At 37.9% G+C, this 27,367-nt stretch overlaps 1 protein-coding gene across 13 annotated transcripts in view; it reads right to left on the bottom strand.

Moving 5' to 3' along the window:
- The window catches only part of CCSER2 (coiled-coil serine rich protein 2), a 203,316-nt gene that overhangs the window by 76,672 nt on the left and 99,277 nt on the right, over positions 1–27,367 (bottom strand). For 6 of the 13 annotated variants that reach the window (XM_081157357.1, XM_081157356.1, XM_081157345.1 and 3 more), the window contains 2 exons: positions 24,562–24,652; positions 15,366–15,528 (listed from right to left, as the gene is read on the bottom strand). In XM_081157357.1, the coding sequence (XP_081013483.1) occupies positions 15,366–15,528; positions 24,562–24,652 (254 nt within the window). Of the gene's footprint in view, positions 1–15,365; positions 15,529–16,225; positions 16,432–24,561; positions 24,653–27,367 lie in introns of those variants that run through there. The other 7 variants (XM_081157346.1, XM_081157347.1, XM_081157353.1 and 4 more) reach the window with 2 other exon arrangements.

Here is a 27,367-nt window from a genome sequence, read left to right as displayed (position 1 = left end):
AGCACCCAACTCAGGAGATCAAGAAGACTACATGACTTGGGTCGCACAGGACACCCACTACAGAAGGCCACCCCATGAAGACTGGGAGTCATAGCAGTCCTATACAATACATACAAACAAACACAAAGCAGCAGCAAAAATGGAGAAACAGAGAAACAAGCCCCAAATAAAAGAACAGGAGAAATCTATAGAAAAAGAGCTAAATGAAATGGAGACAAGCAATTTTAACAGAATATAGAGTAATTGTTTTAAGAACGTTCGACGGTATGAAAAACATAGAAACCATAGAAAACAACCACTCATGAGAGAAAAATAACATATCTGAAAAAAAGGATACACTAGAAGGCAAAAACAGTAGGTTAGAGGAAGCAGAGGATCAAATAAATGAGTAAGAAGACAAGGGAGGGAAAAAAAATCAATCAGATCAACCGAGAAAAAATAACTAAAAACTGTGAGTATAGTTTAGGGGAACTATGAAACAACATGAAACATAACAAAATCAGCATCATAGGGAAAAGAAAGTGAGCAAGTATGGAGAAACTGAAGAAATAACGATAAAAAACTTACTTAACCTAGTGAAGGAAAAAATTACATAAATTCAGGAAGCACAGAGAAGCCCAATCAAGATAAACCCAAAGAGATCCACACCAAGACACATCATAATTAAAATGGCAAAGATTAAAGACAAAGACATCATTTAAAAGGCAGCAAGAAAGAGAGTCATTTACTTACAAGGGAGCTCCCATAAGGCTGTCAGAACATTTCTCAACAGAAACACTATAGGCCAAAGGGAATGGCATGAAGTATTCAAAGTAATGAAAAGCAAGGATCTGAAACTGAGACTACTCTATCCAGCAAGGCTATCATTCAAAATTGAAGGTGAAATTAACAGATTACCAAACCAAAAAAAAAAAAAAAAGCGCTACAGGAGTTCATTACCACCAAACCAACATTGCAAGAAATGTTAAAGGAACTGCTGTAAGAAGAAGAAATATACAGCATGTCCCAAAAACTATGTACACACTTTAACAGTTGATACCTCAATTGATGTTTGTTTGTTTTCAGATTTAACCCACTGGAATTAATAATGTGTAATAAGTGTGTATACATTTTTGGCATGCCCTGTATATAGATAGGAACATAGGCTTAAAGAATTAAAATGGCAACAAATAAATTCCCATTAATAGTAACCTTAAATGTAAATGGTTACATGCTCCAATCAAAGACATAGGGCAGCTGAGTGGATAAGAAAACATGAGCCATATAAATGGTGTCTACAAGAAACTCACTTCAGAACGAAAGGCTCCCACAGGATGAAAGTGAATGGATGGAAAAAACATTCCACGCAAAAGGAAACAAACCAAAAAAACCCTGGGGTAGCAATACTTATATCTGACAAAATAGACTTCAAAACAAAGGCCATAACAAGAGACAAAGAAGGTCACCACATAATACTAAAGGGTTGACTTCAACAAGAAGATAAAACCCTGGTAAACATATATGCACCCAATATAGAAGCACCTAAATATATTTCTTAAAACTCTTGGAGGGCTTTAACACCCCACTGACATCACTGGATAGATCTTCCAAACTAAAAAGCAACAAGGAAATGGTGACCTTAAATGACACACTAGATCTGATAGATTTAACTAACATTTATAGAACATTTCACTCCAAAGCTGCAGAATATACATTCTTTTCAAGTGCACATGGGAAATTCTCAAAGATAGGATACAAAACAAGTCTTAACAAGTTCAAGAAGACTGAAATCATATCAAGCACCTTCTTGGATCACAATGGCATGAAACTATAAATCAACTATAGTAATAAAAAAACCTCAAAAACATTAAAACATGTGGAGGCTAAATAGTATGGTAGTTAACAACAAATGGGTTGCCAATGACATCAAGGACTAAATCAAAATCACCCTCGGAACAAATGAAAATGGACACACAACAACCCAAAATCTATGGGACATAGCAAAAGCAGTCCTGAGAGAGAAGTTCATAGCATAACAGGCATATCTCAAGAAGCAAAAATCTCAAATAAATAATCTAATGCTACAACTAAAAGAATTAAAAAAGAACAGAAAAAGCCCAGAGGAAGGAAGGAAGAAAATAATAAAGCAGAGAAAGAAGGAAATAATAAAGATTGGAGCAGAAATAAATGACAGAGACTAAAAAAAGCAATATGAAAGAATAATGAAACCAAGAGTTGGTTATTTGAAAAGATAAACAAGATTGATGAACCTTTACCCAGACTCACCAAGAAACAAAGAAAGAGGACCTAAATAAAATCAGAAATGAAAGAGGCAAAGTAACAACTGACATCACAGAAATACAAAGGATTGTAAGCAAATACTAGGAACAACTATATACCAACAAATTGAACAACCTAGGTGAAATGGACAAATTCCTAGAAACATACAATCTTCTAAAACTTAATCAAGAAGAATCAGAAATCCTGAATAAACTGGTAACAACTAATAAAATTGAAGCATTAATCAAAAAACTCCCAGCAAACAAAAGTCCGGGACCAGATGGCTTCACAGGCAAGTTTCACCAAACATTCAAAGAAAAACTAATACCCATCCTTCTCAAACTATTCCAAAAAATTCAAGAGGAAGGAATACTTACTAAGCTGTTTTTACAAGGCCACCATTATCCTAGTTCCAAAACTACAGAAAGACACTACAAAGAAAGAAAATTATAGGCCAATATACCTGATGAATATAGATGCCAAAATACTCAACAAAATACTATTAAATCGGATCCAGCAATACATGATAAAGATGATACATCATGACAAAGTGGGATTTATTCTGCAGGTATAAGAATGCTGGTACAATATTCACAAATCAATAAATGTGATACATCACATTAAAAAAATGAAAGGTAAAAATCACATGATCATATCAATAGATGCAGAAAAAGCACTCGACAAAATCCAACACCCATTTATGATAAAAAAAATCTCAGCAAATTGGGAATAGAGGGCTCATACCTCAACATAATTAAGGACATATATGGCAAACCTACAGCCAACATCATAACCAAAGGGCAAAGACTAAAAGTGTTTCTCTCGAGATTAGGAACTAGACAGGGATGTCTGCTTTCACCACTCTTATTCAACACAGTAATGGAAGTACTAGCAACAGCAATCAGAAAAGAAGAAAAAAGCAAAAGGCCACAGCAATCAGACAAGAAGAAAAAATAAATGGCATCCAAATTGGCAAAGAGGAAGGAAAACTGCCATTATTTGCAGAAGACATGATATTGTACTTAGAAAACCCTAAAGATTCCACCAAAAAACTACTAGATTTAATAAGTGAATTCAGCAAAGTAGCAGGATACAAAATTAACACCCAGAAATTGATGGCATTTTTATACATCAGTAATAAACTCTCAGAACGAGAAACTAAAAAAAAAAAAAAAATCCCATTTACCACTGCAACAACAACAAAAGCAAAATAAGGTACCTAGGAATAAATTTAACAAAGAAGGTAAAAGACCTGTACTAGGGAAACTATAGGACAGTGAAGAAAGAAATAGAGGAAGACAAACAAATGGAAGCATATACCGTGTTCTTGGATTGGAAAAATTAACATCATTAAAATGTCCATACTACCCAAAGCAATCTATAGATTCAACACAACCCGTATTAAAATACCAACAACATATTTCACAGATCTTGAACAAATATTCCAATAATTTATATGGAACCAAAAAAGACCCCGAATAGCCTCAGCAATCCTGAAAAAGAACAAAGTTGGAGAGAATCACAATATACTACAAAGCAACTGTAATCAAAACAGCCTGGCACTGACACAAGAACAGGCATATAGATCAGTGGAACAGAACAGAGACCCCAGAAACCAACCCACGACATAAGACAAATAAGGCAAGAGCATACAATAGAGTAAAGACAGTCTCTTCGATAAATGGTGCTGGGAAAACTAGACAGGTACATGCAAAAATTGAAACTAGACCACCACCTTACACCATACACAAAAATAAACTCAAAATGGATAAAAGACACAAATGTAAGTCACGAAACCATAAAAATCCTAGAAGAAAATAGAGTAAAATCTCAGAAATCTCAAGTAGCAGAATTTTCACTGATACATTTCCTACAGCAAGAGAAACAAAGGAAAAAATAAACAAATAGGACTACATCAAAATAAAAAGCTTCAGCACAGCAAAGAAAGCATCAACAAAATGAAAAGGGAACCCACTGTATGGGAGAACACATTTGCCAATGATACATCTGATGAGGGGTTAATATCCAAAATGCATAAAGAACTTATACAACTTAACACCAAGTCAAACAATCCAATGAAAAAATGGACAAAGGACCTTATTCGACACTTCTCCAAGAAGGACATACAGATGGACAACAGACGTAAGAAAAAATGCTCAAAGGCACTCATCGCAAGAGAGATGCAAATTAAAACCACAATGAGGTATCACCTCACACCTGTCAGAATGGCTCCATCAATCAATCAATCAATCAATCAATCAATCAAACAAGTGCTAGTGAGGATGTGGAGAAAGGGGAGACCCTGGTGCACTGCTGGTGGGAATGCAGACTGGTGTAGCCACTGTGAAAAACAGTATGGAGGTTCCTCAAAAAATTAAAAATGGAGCTGCCTTTTGACCCAGTGATCCCACTTCTAGGAATATATTCTAAGAATCCCAAAACACTAATCAGAAAGAATATATGCACCCTGATATTCAGAGCAACTCAATTTACAATAGCTATGATCTGGAAACAGCCCAAGTGCCCATCAGTAGATGAGTGGATAAAAAGCTGTGGGACATTCACACCATGGAATACTACAGCTGTAAAGAAGGATTTCGTACCCTTTGGGACAGCATGGATGGACCTGGAGAGTATTATGCTAAGTGAGATAAGCCAGGCAGAGAAAGACAAGTATCACATGATCTCACTCATACATGGAATCTAAAGAACAAAATAACCTGACAAAATAGGTCCAGAGGCATGGATGCATGGAACAGACTGACAGATCTCAGAGGGGAGAGATGAAGAGGACTGGAAGAGATAAACCAAAGAACTTATATACATGCATAGCCAATGGACACAGACAATAATGTGGTGAAGGCCTGGGGTGGGGCAGGGGCTGGGTGGAGGGGAGCAAAGTGGGGGGAAATGAGGGACATCTGTATTACTTTCAATCATAAAAAAATAAAAATAAATAAATAAAAATTGAACAAGAGCCCCAGCTAATAATAAAAATAAAGTTTACTTTTTAGTTTATGAAGTAAGTAAAAGAAAAATTAGAGGGGGAAGAGACTGAGGGAGACTATTCTGCAGCCTACAGCACGAGAATCAGGTATGAATTGCTTATGAAGGGCTTATATTAGGTTGATATAAACATAAACCACATTCAAAGAACTAATGAATTGAAAACATTTCAAAGGAAGATTTAAGAAGTCTCAATCATTAACTGAATATAAGGACAAAGAATTGGCATCTAGAAAAACACACAACAGTGTTAAAGAGACAGCTCTGGTCTATGATTTAGGTTTAATTCCTGCTGACAGTAACTAATTATTGAAAATACTATTATTTTGGGGCCATAGTTTCTTTAACTCTCAATGTTCTCCACTACCTACCAAATAAGGTTCATATGCCTTAGGTTGCATTTCAAATATATCCACCAAAAGATGCAAGACTAAACTTATATCTTCTCCGAGTACTGAAATACTGCTCCTCCAAAAAGTTCTTCCTGATAAAATTACCATTTTGTAATCCTTAATTTATTTTACAACATAAATTAATTTGTGTACATATCACCTCCAATTATACTGTAAGCCCTTTGAAAACAGGGCTATAACTTATTTATTTTTATATTACCTATACAGATCACCTGGGTTAAAATCTTAGCTCTGCCACTTACTACCTACATAACACACATGGCAAGTTACTTTATTTTCCTGATCTATAAAATGAGGATAAGAATAGTACTCACTTCATTAGATTGGTTTAAGGATTAAATAGAGTAGCATGTTAAAGTGCTTGGAAAAATGCCTGATAAATAGTAAATGTTAAATAAAAAGCAATTACTGTTGTATTATTGTCAATAATTTCCAACTTCTTGATGTTGAAATTTTTTTCTAACATAAATGTCAAAAGAATACTATAATGCCATATACCCTTCAGCTATATACTCCTACTGGTAAATGTTGACAATTTTCTTTACATCTGTGTATGTGTTGCTAAACCATCTGACAGTAAGTTGGAAATAACATAACACCTCACTGGATGACCATTTGAAGTCTGCTGAAAGAAAAAAATGAGTGTAACTGAGAAGGCAAGAGGCAGAAAACAACAAAGATAGCAAATATATAACAGATGTTATTTTCAGAAAATAAAATGGCACTATTAAAACAAAAAAGGGAAAAAACAGAACAGAGAGATTTTGACATTTCACGTTCTGAGAAGATGATGTTCATACATGAGACCTGGACCTCTGACTTGAAATGGGAGGTACAATCACTTTCCAAGAGTACAAGCACAAATCCAGGGATGAAGACATAAAAGGAAGGTGAAAATGAAAGACCTGAGACAAAAGAGGATTACCAGGCACAGCACCTCATATTAAAAGGACAGGCACTGCCCTGTTTGGCCTGGTGGCTCAGCTGATTGGAGTGTCGTCCCATACACCAAAAGGGTGTGGGTTTGATTCCCAGTCAGGGAACATACTTAGGTTATGGGTCACTCCCCAGTTGGGGAGCACACAGGTGGCAACCAATCAATGTTTCTCTCTTACTGTTTCTCTCTCTCTCCCCCTCCCGACCGCACTCCCCCTCTCTCCCTCTCCCTCCCTCCCTTCCTCTCTAAAGAATCAATAAACATATCCTCAGTGAGGATTAAAAAAAAAGATGACAGGCACACATTTTTACTTTTATACTCATGGATTTCTAGTAGAGAAATTATATGGTGAAAGCAACGAACACTGCCAGCTGCTGTGGGGAATATACTGGAAAGTCAGCAGTGTGTTCGTAAAGGCCACAAATGTGGTCGCAGGCCAGGAGCTGGTAGGTAAGAACCACCTAACCAATACAGGTATGGGTGCAGGCAACAATGAGCTCCGTGGCTATGGAACCATAAGAAAGAAATGCCCACAATCACCAACATTACTCAATCTTGTTTTATAAGCAGAGCCAACAAAATCAGCAAGAAAGTAAAGGATGAGAAACCTACAGAAAGGAGTCTGAGACAACGGCTTTTTAACCCTGGAAACTGAAGCCACACACAACAGCAGCACCTGATAGTCAACCCATACATCTAATAATCACAATGATGCACAATTACTTATTGTAGTTTTAAAGGAATCTTACAAAATTACGTGGCTGTCTCCATATACTTCTCCACTTCTACCCAAGCTTCTTGATTACCAACATGTGTGGTTTTGTGCCTAAGGTTTGTGATTCATGGGTTAGACTGGCAAGTGGAAGGGTGTGTGTGTGTGTGAGAGAGATTTTTTTCGTGTGTGTGTGTGTGTGTGTGTGTGAGAGAGAGAGAGAGAGATTTTTTTCTTCATTTATTTCCTCATCTGGGTTGCAGTTTGACTTCTCAAAACCTTTAGTGTTTCTTTTCTCACCATTAATAAAAATCGTCTATTAAAAGTTAAATGTGTGTTTTTGTGTCCATTTTTCAAAGGCTTGATTCAACACAATCTCAATCAAAATCCCAGCAAGTTATTTTGTGGGTATCAACAAAGTGATTCTGAAGTTTATATGAAGAGGAAAAAGACCCAGAATTACCAACAATGTCCAAGAATCAGGTCAGAGGACTGACAGTACAAAGCGACAGTAATCCAGACAGTGTTGAGACTAAAGGACAGACAGATCAGGACACCAGAACAGAGTCCGGAAATACGCCCACACACACAGGGCCAACTGGTCCTTGACAAAAAGCAAGGACAATTCAAAGGAGAGAGGACAGTCTTTTCAACACATGGTACTGGGACAACTGGACATCCACATGTAAAAAAATGACCTTATATACCTTTCATAAAAATTAACTAAGATCAAAGATCTAAACGTAAATTGCAAAACTACAAGACATCAGGGGAGAAAATCCAGGTGACCTTGGGTTTGCCAATAAGTTTTTAGATACAAGAAGTACAATCCATGGAAGAAAAAATTGACAAGTGGGACTGCATAAAATTAAAAATGTCTGCTCTGTGAAAAACAACATTAAGAAAATGAAAGGCAAGCCACAGACTGGGAGAAAATATTTGTAAAATATTTATCTGATAAAGGACTGGTATCTAAAATATACAAAGACCTCTTAAAATTCAACAAGAAAACAAATAACCTAATTTAAAAATAAGTAAAAGATCTAAACAGACATCTCACTAATGAAGATGTACAGATAACAAATAAGCATATGAAAAAATGCTCAATATCATGTATCATTAGGGAATTGCAAATTAAAACAATGAGATATTACTACACACCTATCAGAATGATCATAATCCAAAACACAACACCAAATTCTGTGAGGATGTGTAGCAACAGCAGCTCTCATTTACTGCTGGAAGAAATGCAAAGTGTACAGCCACTTCAGCCACTTTGCAAGACACTTTGGCAGTTTCTTACCAAATTAAACTTACTCTTACTATGTGGTCCAGCAATTGTGCTTCTTGTTATTTACCAAAATGAGTTGAAAACTTACGCACAAAAATGTTTAGAGCAGCTTTATTCATAATCTCCAAATTTTGGAAGCAATTAAGATATCCTTCACATCCATACAATGGCCTATTCTATCAACCCACGAAAAGATATGGAGGAACCTTAAATGTATATTGCTAAGTTAAAAAATCAAATCCGAAAAGGCTACATACTGTCATCTATTTCCAACTGTAAGGCATTCTGGACACTGCAAAACTATGGAGACAGTAGAGATTAGTGTTTGCCAGGGTATTACCAAGAGCAGTGGGGCAGCGGGCAGGAGAGGTGAGCAGGTGGAGGGTGTAGGTCTCCAAGGCTGTGACATCAAGCGGTGACACAGTGACGGCAGATGCGTGCCATTGTGTCAAAGCCCATAGAATGCACACACACAGTGTGGACCCTAACCTAAACTACAAATTTTAGTGAATGATAATGATGTATCAGTATTGACTCATCAGTTGTAACAACGAATGCAAGATGTTAGTAACAGGAGAAACTGTGTATAAAAGAAGATGAGGGAGTATACTAGAACTCTCTGTACTTTCCCCACTCAATATTTTTGTAAACCTAAAATTGCTCTAAAAAATGAAGTCTAGTAATTAAAACGAACAAACAAAAATGACAGAAGTAAGAGGACAGCAAAATAAGTATCTCCAAAAATTCACTCCTTCATAAAAGCACTGAGATCACTGGCAAATTAGTCAAATCAACTTTTTCGGAACTCTGGAAATAAACCAAATGCTTGCAACAACCAAGGAGAACTTATTAAAAAAAAATCCCAATTGAATCTTGGTGAGACCAATGAGTCCTGTGGCATTTTAGTCTATTCTACTGCCACACCTATCTTCCCAGCTCTGTGGTAGCTTGAAAAACAAGAGTCTTACAAGCATGGTAGCTGTGAAATTCAGCAATCACTAGGGGGTGGACTAGGAGGTAAACTGTGTTTGAAACTCTCCAAAAAGCATCATTTCCAGAGAGCTGTTACTATTTGACCTTAATTGCCACCTCCTTAGAAAAGGCCCATTCTCAGCAGTTGTTTTATTTGGCATGATTTAGAACACATTCTGTGGAAACAACCTTAACTCTAGTATATTTGCTGGGGGGAAAATCAGTGGCATTGTTTAAAATCCCAGCTGCATGAGACAGTGATACCAATTGGGGCAAACAAGCTGACCCAAAAACTTCTAAAGAAATCCTGAGGAATGAGATGTCCATAAGAGGTTTTGAAATGCTCCGATATATTTGGGACAGAGAGAAGGCCATACACATGTAAAGGGATATGTGCATCCCAAGGAAATATGTGAGAAGGCCTTAGTCTCTCACTTGGCCAGCCTTAAGCCTCTGAGCAAGCAGGAAATGAAGGCTAACGCAGAACTATAGGTTGTTGAAGGCATCCCTGAACATACACACACACACAGAGCCCCTCCGCAAAAGCTAGAATACTTACTGGTTCAAGGCAGTTAAGGAAATCGCTGTCTAATCATTAGCTCAACAAACTCCAAAATATGATACACAAAAAGAGAGACACATCATAGTTAAAAGTCAAAAGCCAAAGAAAAAGTGAGAATTTTGAATGGGGTAAGAAAAAAGTAACCTATAATGTAGAAGATATACTCAATAAGATTAACAGCTGATTTTTCATCAGAAAGCACAGGAGTCGAAATGTTAAAAGTAAGACTGCCAACCAAGAATTCAATATCCAGCAAAACCATCTTTCAAAACTAAAGAGAAATTAAAACAACCCTCTGTAAACAAAAAACAGGGTGTGCTACTTACTTGCAGACCTTCCCTACAGGACATACCGAAGTGGGAGGCACTACTTCTTTCTCATTTGCGGGCAGAACAGCTGGGAAGGAGATCAGCAAGGAAACGGGAGACTTGAACAACACTACAAACTAAAAAGTCTAACGGGTATTTATAGAACATCTGTAGAGATTAAATAAGTAATAAAAAACTTGCCATAAAGAAAAACCCAGGACCAAACAACTTTCCTGGTGAATTCTACAAAAATATTCAATGAAGAATTACAAAAATCCTTTACAAATTCTTCCAAAAATAGAAATAAAAGAAACACTTACCAATTCAATCTATGTGATCATAATACCAAAACCACAGAAAACCATCTCAAGAAAACTAAGGACCAATATTTATTACATCTACAGAAAAACCCTCAACAAAATACTAACAAATTGAATCTAGCAACTTAGCAACTTATAGGAGAATTATATACCATGACCAAGTAGGATTATCTGAGAAATGCAAGGTTGGTATCAGTCAATGCCATATACCAAATTAAGAGTACGAAGGGAGAAGATAATGATCTCAATAGACATAAATTGCATTTGACAAAATCCAACAGCCTTTCATGATAAAAACACTCAACAAAATACGAATAGAAGAGAACTTCCTTAACCTGATAGAGTATCTATGAAAAACCCACAGCTAACATCACATTTAACAGTGAAAGACTAAATGCATTGCTCCTATTACCAGACACAAGACACAGATGGATGCTCTCACCACACCTATTCAACACTGTACTGAAGGTTCTAGCCACAGCAATTATGGAGGAGAGAAAAAAGTATCCAGATTGGAAAGAAATAAGTAAAACTATTTCTATTCTCAGATGACATGATCAAAGTGCCAGAGGGTTATATGAACCATGTAAATGAACATCAGAAGCATTCAAGCTTGTAACAAAGCTTACAATGAAGAGGGAAAGTGAGCCAAAGGACCGAGATTTTTGTGAGCTAGGGTTAGGACCAGTAAGGAGGAGCTAAGTCTCAAAGGAAAGAGAATGAATAATAATTCATTTAGAAGCGGCAGTGAGGAGTGAAGACAAGACCCCGCCTCTGAACACTAAAGGACTGCAATTGACTGAAAATAAGAACCCTTCATTTTAAGAATGCTACTGGGGAGTCAGTACATTTAGGGAAGAGTTAGGTTTCAGTTACAAACAGGGAATGTAGGGAAAAGTCAACATGTGGGTTTGTTAGGATGTAAGAGAGAGAATTCCACATAGTATAACAGAAAGAAGGTGGTGAAGGGGGAGGGAGGCCTGGGGAGAGAAGAAGTGTGAAAAATTAGGCAAAGTGAAAAGAGAGCACAGTATTATGACAGACATGGTCCTACTTACAATTTTTCGATTTTATGTTGGTGCGAAAGTGATATGCATTCAGCAGAAATAGTACTCTGAATTTTGATCTTTTCCTGGACTAGCAGTATGTAGTGCGATACTCTCTCATGACGCTGGGTGTCAGCAGCAAGCTGCATCTCCAGTCAGCCACAGGCTTGCAAGGGTAAACAACCAATACTCTATAGTGTATTCACTGTGTTAGAAGGTTCTGCCCAACTGCAGGCATGTAAGTATTCTGAGCACATTTAAGGTAAGCTAGATGAAGCTATGATATTTGGCAGGTTAGGTGTATTAAATGCATTTTTGACTTATGATATTTTCAACTTATGAAGTGTTTAGCAGACCATAACTTCATCGTAAGCTGAGATTCTGTATAGAGGAAATAGGTAGTGTTTCTCAATCACCAGCCCCGAGTTATGGATAAGACATAATCCTATAATTATGACAACATTGAAAATGAAGGACAGACAGAAAAGGGAATTAACACTCAAAAAATCAGAATGGAAAGAGGGACTTGTATACATGTAATATTGGAAAGGCTCTGGGGTTAATGCATCCAAACCTTTTTACATCAAGGAACAGAGAGAAAATGATAGTGTTAAGGTATGCTAGAGTAAGGCTTGTCTTGGATGAGTTCTCTCTCTCTATCACTCATTCCCATAACTAGCTCTATGAGATCTAGATGTCCCAAACTCCACGTGGCCACCCCAAAGCCTGAGGGGATCAATAAACTGGTTAATCTATAGCTATTCATGACAAAATGGTATGCCTCATCCCATGTGTTGGGAAATTCTGCACTAAATGAGTCAGATTAGAAACCCTCAAGAATGCTGTGCATTTCTCTCTCACTGAGAATCACCAATGTGGACAATCCACAAATCACTAGTCCCTGAAGATACACTGTGCAGAAGGGATCTGTGGTCATATGTTTTGGCAAATGGCTACATATTCTATTATCTTTTACTACCTTTTGCAAAATCATAAAACTATGTTTATATATTAAAGGCACTATGGAGTCTACTATTAAAAAACTCATTTTAACTTTAATTTGTTCATTCCTACATTCATTTGATCAGAGAATCTCTCTTATCTACACCTGTTGACATCCAAGAATATAGCTTTTGGAAAATGTTGCTTAACTTTTCTGACAGATAATCAGCCTCAGCCTGACCATTCCCAGGGACAGAGATTACTAACTCCAGGTAATTCATTCCATTTTGGATGGTCTGATTAATAGCCTCTCACTTTAAACTGAACTTTGCCGCCCTTTACCTTAAAATGCATAGATAGTTTGCTACCTAGAGTTAGAAACCACATCTATTCATTCCTCCAAATGACCTAGCAATCCAGCTCTAAATGCAGAGTTCTCTGAAAATGCCACACCGTTTCCTAAATGGTTTCACACATGCTGTTTTTCCATCTCAGCCCTCATCCCTCTCCTCCATAAACCACTGCCCTGCCGTCTCTAGTCATACTTATCAGTTTAAAAGTAACTTCCTTTATACAGCACTATCCCAGACAAAAACCAGTGGCTGCATGCTCCTACAGTCCCGCAAACATCTCTTGATTGAGGCACATGTCATCATTGCCCTACACAAATACTGCATCATAACTATCTACATACCTGTCTCTCCCAGACTCAGGATCCTGTCCACAGAAAGTAGGTACTACTCATCTTTGTATGGGATGGAAGAGGGACACGAATCATCTATTCAACTGATAATTGCAATGATTCCAACTGAGCCCACACACTGCATAACGTTTTATCACCCTCCCAACAATGCTCCCAGAAGCTATGACCAACCCACAGCTCTCACCTCCTACCCAATATCCAAATTCATCCCAGCTTGATAACTGAGCAGAGTTCAGCATATTGGTTCTCAATGAGTATCTATGAAATGGATGAATAAACCTTATCTGAAGTATAAGCAATGGTTCATGTTTTAGTTAGACTTCCAAATTTTTATCAATTGGCCTTAAATTTACCTTCTTATAAACCAAACATCAAAGATGAGGGAAGCAAAACCTTCATTAGCAATAATTAACCAAAGAACTTATATGCACATATGCATAACCCATGAACACAAACAATAGCACAGTAGGCCTGGGCGGGGGCTGGCATCTGTAATACTTTCAATAATAAAGATAAATTTTTTTAAAAAGACTATCTTCACCTAAGATTCTTGTTTGATATATCAACTCTCTGATGTCCGTTCCTTATCAAAAGCCCAAATGTGAGAAACAGAACAGCCAAAATAATGCCTGGAAGGATGTGTACTAAATAAATTATTTCAGATATTCTAAATTTCATCTGTGCATCAAATTATACCAACAGAAGGATCTTTAGTTGGACATCATCATCTCATGACCCACTGTAGGGACCACCTTTCCTAACTTAGACTAGAGTTCTCTGTTGCTTACACTGAGGAGCATAAGTAAGAAATGGACTTAAGGAATTTATTATTATTTCTACTTTGGGAAACTGTCTGAGACCTGTCCACTATATCACAAGGTATTTTCCTTACAAGAATGCATACAAAGCAACTTTTTCCAGGTTTCTGTCTCATAAAAGCCAATCAATTCAGGAGAAATATGTCCTTTATCTTATGTACACTGGAACTCTTATAATAGATCAAGCTTTGTTCTTTGCTTTTGCTGTAAGGAATCTTAAAGCCAATATTTTTTCTTACTTCAAGAACTATATGGGGCCATGTGTTTCCCTCCCACTATTCTTTTATCCCAATTTTATTATTTGTATTGTAAACTAGCTCCAAAATTACCTCAAATCCCAGTGGAACAAGATGACAGAGTGAAAAGGAAAAAAATTAGCAACTACCACTGGGTACCCACTATAAACCAGACACTGCTCTGGGCACTTTTAACCCTGATCCTTCAACAGTGAGGAGAGGTATTATAAACCATAGTCTACAAATGATAAACTGAAGTGGAGAGGGGTTAAATTAATTACCTAAGCTCACAAAGCTAATATGTGCCAATCCAGGGTCTGATCCCAGGCGTGAATGGCTACAGAGCCACATTATACATGAGGTCTGACCAAGTTAAAGACCATGCTACGCTTCAAAAAGAAAAAGAATTATAGCATTGTACAGTGCTTTCTTTTGTTTTTAAGAGTACATGAGAAATTTCTTAATTTCAATTTATATATGCAAAAGAAGACAAGTCATTTGGCACTAATTTTACACTGGTATTTTAAAAATAATAAACTTTAACAAAATCAACATTTAATGACTCCTAAATGAGACCTAGAAAATCACTCCAGAACTTAAAGTCCAAATAGCAGACATAAATAAAATATTTATATTCTTGATAAAGTTAATAAAAAAAAAATTGGGATCAAAAGGAAAAAATTGAGACATATTCCAGCTAGAACCACATATAACTTGAAACGTTTTTTGGTGCCACTAAAAACCAGGCAAAAAAAAAAAAGGTTTTCAGGGGGAAGGGGTAGAGAGATAAAAGGGAAATTATGGCTCAAAATTAATCAGAGGATAGAAAATTAGACTCACCTGCTCAAGTCATTTTTTCCATGGTGATGATAGCGGTCAGAATGGCTGAGGTGGTAATGGTCCTGTCCACTCCACCTCTGGGGTGGCCTTTTCCAAAATCCTTCCTGAGACTGCCGAACATTTCTGTCTGATCGATCAAAGCGATTCATATTGTCACACTCCACTAGGCAGATTCAAAAGCAAAACACTATAAACATGTACATACTCTATAAAAGTTAAGTACTTAGAGCTTGATCATTAAATGCTGCTGAAAATATAAAAGTAATTTTCTAAAAAGTACCAATAATTTATGTTTGCTAATCACAAAATCAAGATTTCCAGAAGAAAAATAACCAGTTCTTTGGTAAAAACTGACGTTTATATCATTCGAACTGAAGTAAATTATAAAACTTTCATATCACAGTCACTTAAAGTAACAATTAACGGTCCAACTGTTTTAAAACAAGCAAATTATATTTGAAATCAACATTAAACATTTTAAACACCAGTAATCAGTTTTAAGTGGTTTTCATCATTATCACTTGGTTCTGACTTCAGAATGAAAATGACAAGAAAAAGTAGAAGATTCTACGTATAGAAGAGAATTCATTCCTAAAAATGAGTGTCACAATTAATATTCCCTGATTTCAAAAAGCACACATTAACTTTTCATCACAAACAAATCATATTTTTAATTAAGCTCACAGTTTTAGAAAGGCGCTTCACTCTGCCTGCAGTAGAGCTTGTTCAACACATCTAAAATGCCACTGAAAACAAAGCCAGTACTTTGCAGCAACAAACAGTACACTCCCTGAAATCCAAATTCCACAAAAACATGAAAAGAATCTCTTTGAAACACCCCAAGCTTCTACTTCACTTACCGGAACACTTTTTCCTCATATATCTGAGCACTCACTGAGAGAGTTACTTTGTACAAGGGAGACATTGTGTCGCCTGCTGCCTACTCAGACATAGTTGCACACAAGACACTGACAAACAGGCCTTCCTTCCTGCTCAATTCCCAGCCCTCCCTGTGGGAAGCAAGCCCAGTTTGCCCTGTGACTCCATCTTCCCTCAGTGCTTACATAGCTACCGAGTTAGGACTGTTGCTAAAAATACAACTCAACACTAATCCAAGCCAGACAGGAAAAGATTCTCTAGTCCGAGAATTATTACATGAGAAAGTTCAAATCCAGCATGTTCAGAACTCCTTGTGATAAAAAACAACTAAAAATAACTTTAAAAATCAATGTAATCCCCAACTTCAAAAAAAACACACAACACACATTACAGTATTTAAATGATTGTTTTCACTTAACCTAAAACTTGAATTTGAAATATGGAGAGTGTTTCATTATAGTATACCAGATAAAAACACAAACTTTTGCAGTCCAAAGAAAAAATGGTGTATAGATGTTCAATTCTCTCATACACTGAACTCACTGTAACATATTTCTTCAAAATGTTTAACAATTTATATAAGGTTTTAAAAGACACAGAAATTTTGTTTAAATTCATTAGAAGGATAAATTTTGGGGGGAAACTATGTTTTATAGTGTTTTTTTAAAGACTTTTTTAATGATAAAAAAATTTTAAACACAGCTTACATTTAAAATTATTTCAAACAATTTCTTGTTACCCTCATTGAGATAAATTAAAATCTGCTTTTTAAGTTCAATTCTAGAAAACCAGGATGTTAGATAGATAAAAGCATGGTGACCATTATGCCAAAAAAAAAAAAAAAATTAGTGGAAAATGAAATTGCAAAAGAAAACTAAATTAAAAAATAACCCAAAGAAGGTTTAAAACTGTGTTTACTTCACGTCTGTATTATACTCATAGACTCGGTTAAGTTCCTTAAGTATTCCTACCTGGTATTAAAGTGTTACTTTAATTTAAGCAACTCTATATATCTGAGGGATGATCTATATCTACTTTTAAATGTTCTGAATTCATAGTTTTCTTAATTCAGGCAGATAAAAATCACTCACTCCCCACACAAGAAATTCTGTTACATTACTTGATATATAATTAGCACATCATCAACACAGTGCACACAGAGTAACGAGTAGCAAGCAAACCAAGCAAATAGGTCAGGAGATAGTGTTAAATACTGTGGGAAATCACATGCAGAAATTGATGTGCTGCTTTTCTGTTTGCTAAAGGTGTTGGTATACACATAGCCTTCAAATTAAAGCACCTTTACTGAACCATGAATTCAAACATGGGCATCATGGCAAATAAGTACTAGAAACAAACAGTTGTCATGACTACAAAGATGACTGGTAGAAATGAAGACAGGGGGCTTACTTCTCAGAGATATAACTGCACCACGACTCTGTGGGAAGGCCCTGCTTATACATCTATCTAAGGTACCCATCAAGTATATTCACTTATAAAATGCTATTAAGAAGATAACATGAAATAACATCAGTGGTGGTTTCTTAGAAAACGTTAATGAGAGTTCTCGAATGGAATGAAAGAAATAATATAGAAAAAAAAAAATGAAAGCAACTAAAATTACAAAATGGAGATAAATCAAAACCAGTTTCCAGAGCCAATGAGGAAACAGGACAAATGAGTAGGGCAAGAAGCGGATCCCTCTGCATGTGTGATGCCACAGGAGGCAACGGGGCCAACCTAAACGCATTCTAGTTTGGAAAACTTTTAACCCACCATGCTGATCAGAACTATCTATACACAGCAGACTGGGCCCTAACTATGGGTTTAGGACCAGAGAACAAAGGCCTTCTGAATGTTTCCAGCTCCAAATGTAAAAGGAAGCAGATTTAATATGTTTGTTTTTTGTTTGTTCACCTTTACTATGAATAGGAGACAGAGAGAGAATACCAGGTCTTTACCCTCTGAAGAGGACCTAAGACAGCTAACTGAAAGGGGTGGCACCTAGGGATGCTTATTTCTAACATGCATCACAGCAACTTCTTCTGATTTGATAAAGGAACAAAATATGACACCAAAAGTTACCTAGATTATTTCTCTGGTAGCTTGTCCTAAGAAGGTCATGGAAAACACAGGTAGTATTTCCATCTGTGACTAACTATTGGCTATGAAGATAGTGGGAAGAAATTACACATCACAAAGCCTGATCCCGGCTAGGCGTGGCTCAGCGGTTGAGCGGCAACCTAGGATCCAGGCGATCGGGATTCAATTCCCGGTCAGGGCACATGCGGGGGTTGCGCGCTTGATCCCGTCAGGGGCCTGTAGGAGGCAGCTGACCAGTGACTCTCTCATCATTGATGTTTCTATCTCTCTCTCCCTCTCCCTTCTTCTCTCTGAAATCAATAAAGATATATTTTTTAAAAAACAACAAAAAAATCCACAAAGCCTAAAAAACATGTACTTTGCAGGTTTTACAATCTCAGCAGGAAAGCTTTTAACTGAAATTTGGCTTGAAATTAAAAGGCTTATGTAAAATAAAAAAATCGCAAACCTTGTTATTACTAAACACAATTAGTACTCAAAAATACAAATAAATTTCCAGAAGAAAATACCGTAATAACTGGAAAGTGGTCAAAGACAATACTATTAATCTCATATGACTATACCTCAATAAAAAGTTTAGCAAAAATGTGGCCTTAAGAAAAATAACATGAAACACGTGCAATTTAATAGACACCTTAATTTGGTGGGGTGGGATTCAGGAAGGAATTAGATATCTTTTTCAACACAGGTAAGTTTAAAACCAGAGTGAGTAGAGGAAACAGCACATATAAGGGACACATGATAGAAATTTTGTAAGCGTAAGCATTACTCTGTGAATGTGCCAAATGCTAGGCTTTAATCTGTAGGCAATGAGGGACTATTAGAAGCTCTTAAGCAAGAGGATAAGGGAACACAGCTGTGTTCTTGATAGAACTGTGAAACTCCGAGGTACCCGGTGGGGAGAGACCCTCTAAGCAGGGCTCCTGGTGGCTAACTGGGATCAACTTCTAAAAAACAGAGCCCAGCAGCCATTTCTACGCACCGGCCTTTCTCACGAAGTGCCTCCAGGGAGAAGCCTGCGCTGAACCGCCCCCACGCGCCCCCGCCCCCGCTCCCTGAGCCGCCTCGTAAAGGTTTCCCCGAGTCCTATCCAGCCAACAGAGCAGAGGCTCACCCCACCCAATCAGAGCTGTGCAGCTCCGGCCAATCAGAGCTGCTCTGCATTGACCAATCAGGACAGTGCCTACTGGACCAATCAAATTTGGAGGATTTGGAGTCCTGTCTGCAGGAGGACAATCTAATCAGAGAGCAGAAGTGGGGACTCCTGTCGTCTAAGCCAGCTCCCCTCTGGCCCCCGGAGAGAACGTCCCCTTTTCACCTGGGGCTGAAGATGGCACCTGCCTGGCAGAGCTGGAACACCAATGTCCCCTCAGGGCGGAGCAGAGCTGTCCAGCCTGAGGCCTGGCCCCAGAGCTGCTCCAGAGCTGTGCTGGACCAGCACGAGGTGTTCCCTAGCCATACTCTTTCACAGCCATGCTGTATCACAACTGAGGAGTTTTGCACTGAATAAAGTTTCCTTCTTCACTGCACCTCAAATTGGGGATTCCTGTTGGCCTTGAATTGGCGCCAATGACCATCAGTTGACAACATAAAACTATTCATTTAGGAGACACTTAAGGACAAAACCAGAACAAATCTCAAATACCTAATGGTCTCCCAAAATAAATTAAGATTCTAAAATTGTTTCCTTCAGAGAATCCTGATCAAGGTAAAAGAAAAATATAAAATAATTAAAACAATTTATGTTTTACATTCTTCCAAATTGCAACTCAACCCAAAAGTTCTTCCTCCTTTTACTTTTTCCCTCACTCTACGCTCCTCTCTCTCTCTGTCCAATTTCTCCCCTGACCTGTTCACCTTCCCCCGAAGCTGGCCAGAAAACTCAAAAACTCAATACATTTTAAAAGTTAAATGTCTTTCACAAGAGGGGATAAAACCCCTTAAGGTTCTTTTTAAGACCTGATATCTCATTCTGAGCTGAGAGCCCCATATGGCTACACATTTTCCAAGGTCCAAACAAGATTGGGAGAAATTTGCAGAGTAATTTAGAATAGTGTTAGGAATTGATAATCCAGAGCTCCCAGGTCTGTATCAATAAATTCATACATTAGAGGGAACTCCAGTTGCAAAAAATAGAATGGAAAAGCTCTATGTGAAGAACTGAAGGTAACTTAGGAGCCTATGACTGATCATGTAGAGGAGGAAAAAGTTTTGTCAACTCTCTTAGGGTCTGAAATTTAAACTGACAAGACAACAGGAGAAAAGCATACGAATATATTTAACATAATACATGACATGGCCCCTCATAAGGAAATAAAGACCCAAAGAAACCATTAGGCCTGGGTATGTCTACGCTGGGTTTGATGAAGACTGGGTAGTCATGAAGGACTATGGCTGGTTAAGGAGCATTAGATAATCGTAGTAAATGGGGAAACTTATCAAGGCCTGTTTTTAGGGTTCGCCTTGGTGTCCCTTTGTCTTCAGAGAACAGGATGCATAGGGAGGCCACTCTCATAGGAGGGCTTTATGACCAGTTTCAGGGAAGAAGGGCAAAGAGGGAAGGAGGTCAGGTTGATGACCTCCTTTTGCCGTCTTCTTAAATTCTTTCAGCTTAAAATATTCAAAATGCCAAGCTGCCATATTTGGGGGTAGTGTATCCTGAACTCAATTACACACAAAAAACAAAAGAAGTTAGAAAAGGTCTTTCCGAGGCTATCAACAAAGTATTTTTTGTGAACACAAACTGGTTACTTCTGCTCCATAAGTAAAGATAAATCCACTGCAAACTTCAAGGATAGACTAATATAATTAGATAACATTCAAGAGTAGATTCTGAAAGAGATGTGGCCCTATCTTTCACCTCACTTTCCAGGAAAGATTTTAAGGCAGAAATACTGTAATAGCCTCACTGCCAGACTTCCAGTGCTTGGAAAGAACATTAGAAAAAAGCAGAATAAGACTCAGAATAAAATAATGTCCTTCACATACAACAACTAGATGTCTCCACCACACTCGGTTTAACAATGGAGGAAGAAATCTCTGAATACATCTATAGATACTACACATAGCAGGCCATTTGAAAAGTAAGTGTCCTATATTGCATTAAAAAATAAACTAGAAAAAGTTAAGTGGATGATGAGTCCAAGTGCTCTGAGGCAGAAATCAAGCATCCCGTTTCTGGTTTTACCCTTAAACTCAAAGATAACTTCTCTAAATACTAAAGGACAGCCTTGCGAATGTTTTATTGATACAGATGCTACAATGCCAACCTACTACTTCTACATAACCTCTCCTGTGTCATCAAACCACTAAGGTGTGAATATCTCTAATCTCTCTCAAACTGTTCTCAAATTCTACCCCATAACTAAGAAACTTTTGACCAACAAACATTCTTTCCTCCTCTGTATTACCACGTACGCTGACTTAATAGGTAATGATTTACCACACAAATGCAATTGCCAGATAAATATTCTCATCGCTTCTTCCTTGAAATCACAGAAAAGTGCCCTGTTCATAATGAAGTCACGGTGAACGACTTCAGACTGAAGGATCTCCATGAGGTGTGTCTTCTTGTTGGCAAAAATTCTACCTATATTGGCAGAGTAAGTGGGCTGCACCCATGAAAGTTCGGAGTGACCCATCCAAAAACTTAACCCAAATTTGCCTAATAGCTTCAAAAAGCAGAATCTAAAGGTACTAAAAACATAGTCCAAAGTATATTAGAAGACTCTTTAAACATTGTACCAGTCTTCAAAACATTCCTGTTCTCCCAATCAAAAAACTCGGTGAGTATGGTGTCCCTCAGGACCTCAGAGCTATAAAGACCAGTCATTACATACTTCCTTGCAGTACCAAACCTAAACACTATTTATCTTTGGTGCCTCTGAAAGCAACATATTTTATTTATTTTTTTAATATATCTTTATTGATTTCGGAGAGAGGAAGGGAGAGGGAGAGAGAGTTGAAACATCAATGATGAGAGTCATTGATCGAATCCTCCTGCACACCCCTGACTGGGAATCGAGCCCCCGCAACCCAGGCATATGCCCTGACAGGGAATTGAACCGCAATCTCCTGGATCCTAGGTCGATGCTCAACCATCGAGCCACGCCCAGCCGGGCGAAAGCAACATACTTTAGATCCGAGTTCTGCTTTCTTTAGTGTCCATTAGCTCAAAATAGTCAATACTTGTTTGGCTTCTAGGAAAATCTGTAATACACATGAGTTATACCTCAGGAATTCCCTTGAACTTTTCATAAGTCCCCAACCAAGACCTCAAAGCTTTAAAGCTCCCTGTGATTCCACTTTTATCTAATACGTGGATAACTTTTTGTTGTGCTCAAAAGATGAGGCAGGCTCTAAGACTGACACCATCTTTACTTCCTGGTATAGCTAAGAAACGGTATAAGGTTTCCAAAGAGAAGTGGTTATAATTCTGTCAAAGTAAAATGCATTATTTAGGATGTGATTTATTCCAAGGAGGTAAATGCCTTGCTCCTCAATACCAGCCCTTAAAACTTCACATTAAATATCCTGGACCATGAAGTCATTGTTTTTCCCCCTATAATTTTCAATGCTTTATGTTTTTCCTCTGTGTTCTACAATATTTTTCTATTGACCTTCCAGGCCACTAACTCAGATTTCAACAACAGCTATTCTTTTTGTCATCTACTGAACTGTTCTGTGGGAAAATCTTCTTCTATAGCTTTAGCAAGTACTGTGCTGCAACTGAGTCTCTCCCTAAGTGCTCTCATTATTATCTCCTTGGGCCACTCTAATTCTGGGAGTTCTGCTGTTTTTCCTCTTTTTCTTCCTGGGTGTTCGCTGCAGTTTTTCTTTCTCAGTTGATTGGAACTCAGCTTTGGTTGCTAGAGTATCCCATGTGACAGCAAAACTCCAAGAAGGTGCAACAGTCTCTACCCCAGTGGTAGAGTAGATCCTGTTGTCAGTTCATCACTCCCTCATTTAACAGGATTATACATTTAATGTCCTCTGTTGCAGAGCATCTCACTGTAAATAGTGTGGACCTCCCAGTCCCACTAGTGTAGAATCAACAGTGTGCTCAGTGAAGACTTTAAGAGATGACTTATGCATGTTTTTGCTCAACCTGTTGTCCTACCATCTGCATGAGAGAAACCTGCTCCAAGAAGTCCTGGCCTCAAAGTGAAAAGCAACTAGACATGAATTCAATCCCATAGCCTAAGAGGTCCCAACTAACCCCCAGATACAGGAATGAGAAGTAAATATCTATTTTGAAAACCACTGAGAGTTTAAGATTGATTGTTACAGAGTATCCTGGCAGAAAAACAACAAAACCAAGCCTGATCAGTATGACAAATGTGAGCAACAGGTTTAGTACTTCAGTGACACACTAAAACGAACACCTGCCCTCTCTGAAATATCCTTGCATTCTTCTAGCATCACATATTAAAAAAAACTTCACCACCCTTTTTTTGGTTTGCCCCTGGTCCCTAGGAGGCCTGAGAGACCAGGCACATGCTGACTGACAGGGAACCCACAGATCTTGGGGCCCATTCCTCTTCCCAAGAGGGTCACCATTCCAACCCCTGTCCCAGGGGCTTTCCTAGGCTGGTCTCTGGTCCTTGATCAGTCTTTAGGACAGAAAATCCTACAAATGCTGTGTCTGTGGGGGCAAGAGCACGCAGGCCCCTATTGCATGTGGATTATCTAAAACTCCACTCCAGCAGTTACTGGGGTCCACACAGGAAGACAGACTGAACTTGGGAATTAAAAGGGCAGAATGATTTATTCAGGTCATAATTTTCCCAGAATTAATATTTTAAAAATATTTATCAACTTAATGATTTTCTACTGATATTTCACAAATCAAATGTTATCTGTCTCTCTAAATGTATTTCTTCTTGGAATCAAAATGAGAAAAAGGGAGGAAAGATTGGGTATGTATATATGGAAAAAAAAGGCCAAATCCTATCTACCACTTATTTTATGCTATAGGTATACAATATTATTGGATCATACAGAATTATATCTAAGATCTACCTACAAAAACCAGATTTTAAACATTTAAATAAATTTGCAATGAACCTATTTAACATCACTTAAGACTGACTCTGAGTCTAAAAAGTCTTCCTCCGTTGAGATTAGGAAGTCTGTAAATAACAAATATCAAATTGGCTTATAGTCAAGTAACTCAACTATATGCCTCTGAAGGTTCAATATTATCCCCACTTACCATTTTCAAGAGATGCATCCTCAGGCAGATCCACATCAAGCATAAGGTCATCATCCTCCAGGTCACATGATTCAAGATTATTCAGAATATCCTGTGAACGAAAGCAGTAAAAATGCTATAACCTAGCTCAAGGATGTTCGTAATCATCAGCTATAAAAACATGACTATATGATGAAATGAATTTACTCAATGTTTGTGCTGTAAGAATAGCTTCAGAAATAAAATTTCTTAAATAAAAAAACAGACTCAACTGGTTTACCTGATTAAGCTATTTGTAACATCCTTCCCCAAATCTTCCTCCCCACCAGATTCTTTATTTTTATTTTGGAAAACTTATACACTGAAAGATATTGTTCTAAGCACTTTACAAATGTTCATTTATTTATTTTTCAACATAACCCTATGATTTCATGACTAGTACAATTCCAATATTATATATGATACTGCTGCCTTGGCATCCATTCTGTGTGGCCAAGCAGCCTGCAGGGGCCTTGAACTCAAACTAACCTCTCCCATGAGCACATGCCCTAGATAACAGCCCTTGAAGTCACAAATGATGTCCCCAGCAGCCCTTGTGAGCAACAGTATCGCACCTCAACAAGGCCTTCCCCTTGTGCAACCCTTGGATAAGACTCCCATGGAACTTAGCAAAACCCTGCTCTTTTGGGTTTGAATTCACCCAACCAGCCTAAGCCCAGGAACCCTAAAAAACTTCAGCCACAGACACTAATAAAGGCAAGTGCCCCAGGTCCTGCCATTCTCTCTGTCTGTGCCTGTAGGGGCTTTCAAGGCAGGCTGTGTATTTCTTCTAGGACCTGTAATAAACATCTCTTTCAGTTTTCCTTGTGGTCTATTGTTGAATTGGGGTTCACCATCCAACAACCCAGAGTTCTACTTAACAAACGTTAATTTAACAAAGTCACCACAACCCTCCAGGGCTATTTGTCTCCTCTCAGACAGATCCTTTACAGTATGGTAATTGCCCAAGTGCCAGGAGAATACATCGGATGGATATCTAAGTTTGGCAAGTCAGAGATAACCTAAGACAAAGCCAAGTAAAAGGTAATCAAAAGAAAAAGCAAATGTGGCCTCTAGAACATAAAACAGGAGAATTCTGCATTAACCGTATGGTAAGGGCAAGGAAGCAAAAATCATAACCTATTCCATGTGTTAGGAAAACATTTTTAAAGGACAGGAAGCAAATACTTTAAACTTTGAGGGCAAAGTTTAAAACTGAGTATATTATGTAGGTACATATATTATCATCTAAAATGTAACCACTTGAAATGTAAAAAAACATAATTGGGAGGCTGTGAAAAAAGCAGATGGTTGGGCAAATTTGGCTCAACATAGTTTGCTGACCTGTTCTATTCAAATAACTGCAATAGCTCATTAACACTCACTATGAACTGAATGTTCATCCCACCCCCACCCCAAATTCATATGTTGAAGCCCTAACATCCAAACAAGATCATGAAGGTGAGGACCCCATGATGGGACCTTAGTGTCCTTATAAGAGGAAAAAAAGACCAGAGCATACTCTCTCTTCCCCAGTCACAGGAGGATACAGTGAGAAGGCAGCTGTCTGCATGCCAGGATATGCCCTTACCAGGAAGTGAATTTGCCAATAGCTTTATATTGGACTTCCAGCCTCCAGAACTGTGAGAAGTACATGTCTATTGTTTAAGCCACTCAGTCTACGGTATTTTGTTATAGTAGCCTAAGCTGACTAAGGCAATACTAAAACACAGCGCGTAAGGGGAAGAACAACATGGGTTTGAACTGCATGGGTTTATGCGAAAGGAACAATACGAAAAGGAAATTAAGGGAACTACTCTATTTATAATAATATGCAAAAGAATAAAGTACAGTTGACCCCTGAACAAAGCAGGTTCAAACTGCATGAATCTACTTATACATGATCTTTAAATATCTGTGTTTAACACATTTATACATTGGAATCCTACTTAGCTGTAAAAAAGGAGGAACTCTTACCCTTTGGGACAGTATGGATGGACCTGGAGATTATTATGATGAGTAAAATAAGCGAGTCAGAAAGACAAATATCACATGATCTCACTTATATGTGGAATTCAATGAACAAAATAAACTGAAACAAAATAGGACCAGAGAGGCATGGATACATGGAAAAGACTGACAGATCTCAGTGGGGGGAGGGTGGCTGGAAGAGATTAACTGAAGAACTTATATGCATATATGCATAGCCCATGGATGAACACAACAATATGGTGAAGGACTGGGGGGGAGGCAGGCAGGGGTTCCGTGGAGGGGGGAATAGGAAGGTAAAATGGGGGACACATCTATAATAACATCAACAATTAAAAAAATAAAGTTAAAAAAAAATCTCTTTAAGTGGACCCATGCAGTTCACGTTGTTCAGGGTCAACTGTATTTTCTTTTTTTTTAAATATATCTTTATTGATTTCAGAGAGGAAAGGAGAGGGAGAGAGAGAGATAGAAACATCAATGATGAGAGAGAGTCATTGATCAAGCCCGCAACCCGGGCATGTGCCCTGACTGGGAATCGAACCCCAATCGCCTGGATCCTAGGTCGACGCTCAATCGCTGAGCCACGTCCGGCCGGGCTCAACTGTATTTTCAATCTGCAGTTGGGAATCTGTATGGGAAGGGCTGACTTAAGTTATACACGAATTTTGACTGTAAGCGTGGTCAGTACCCCAAATGCCCACGTTGTTCAAGGGTCAACTGTACCTAGAATAAATTTAACTAAGAAGGTAAAAGACATATACACTAAAAACTACAAAATGTTATTGGAAAAAAAACA

Source organism: Miniopterus schreibersii (assembly GCF_964146895.1).
Source record: "Miniopterus schreibersii genome assembly, chromosome: 14".
Taxonomy (NCBI): Eukaryota; Metazoa; Chordata; class Mammalia; order Chiroptera; family Miniopteridae; genus Miniopterus; species Miniopterus schreibersii.
This window is presented reverse-complemented; position numbering and strand designations above follow the sequence as displayed.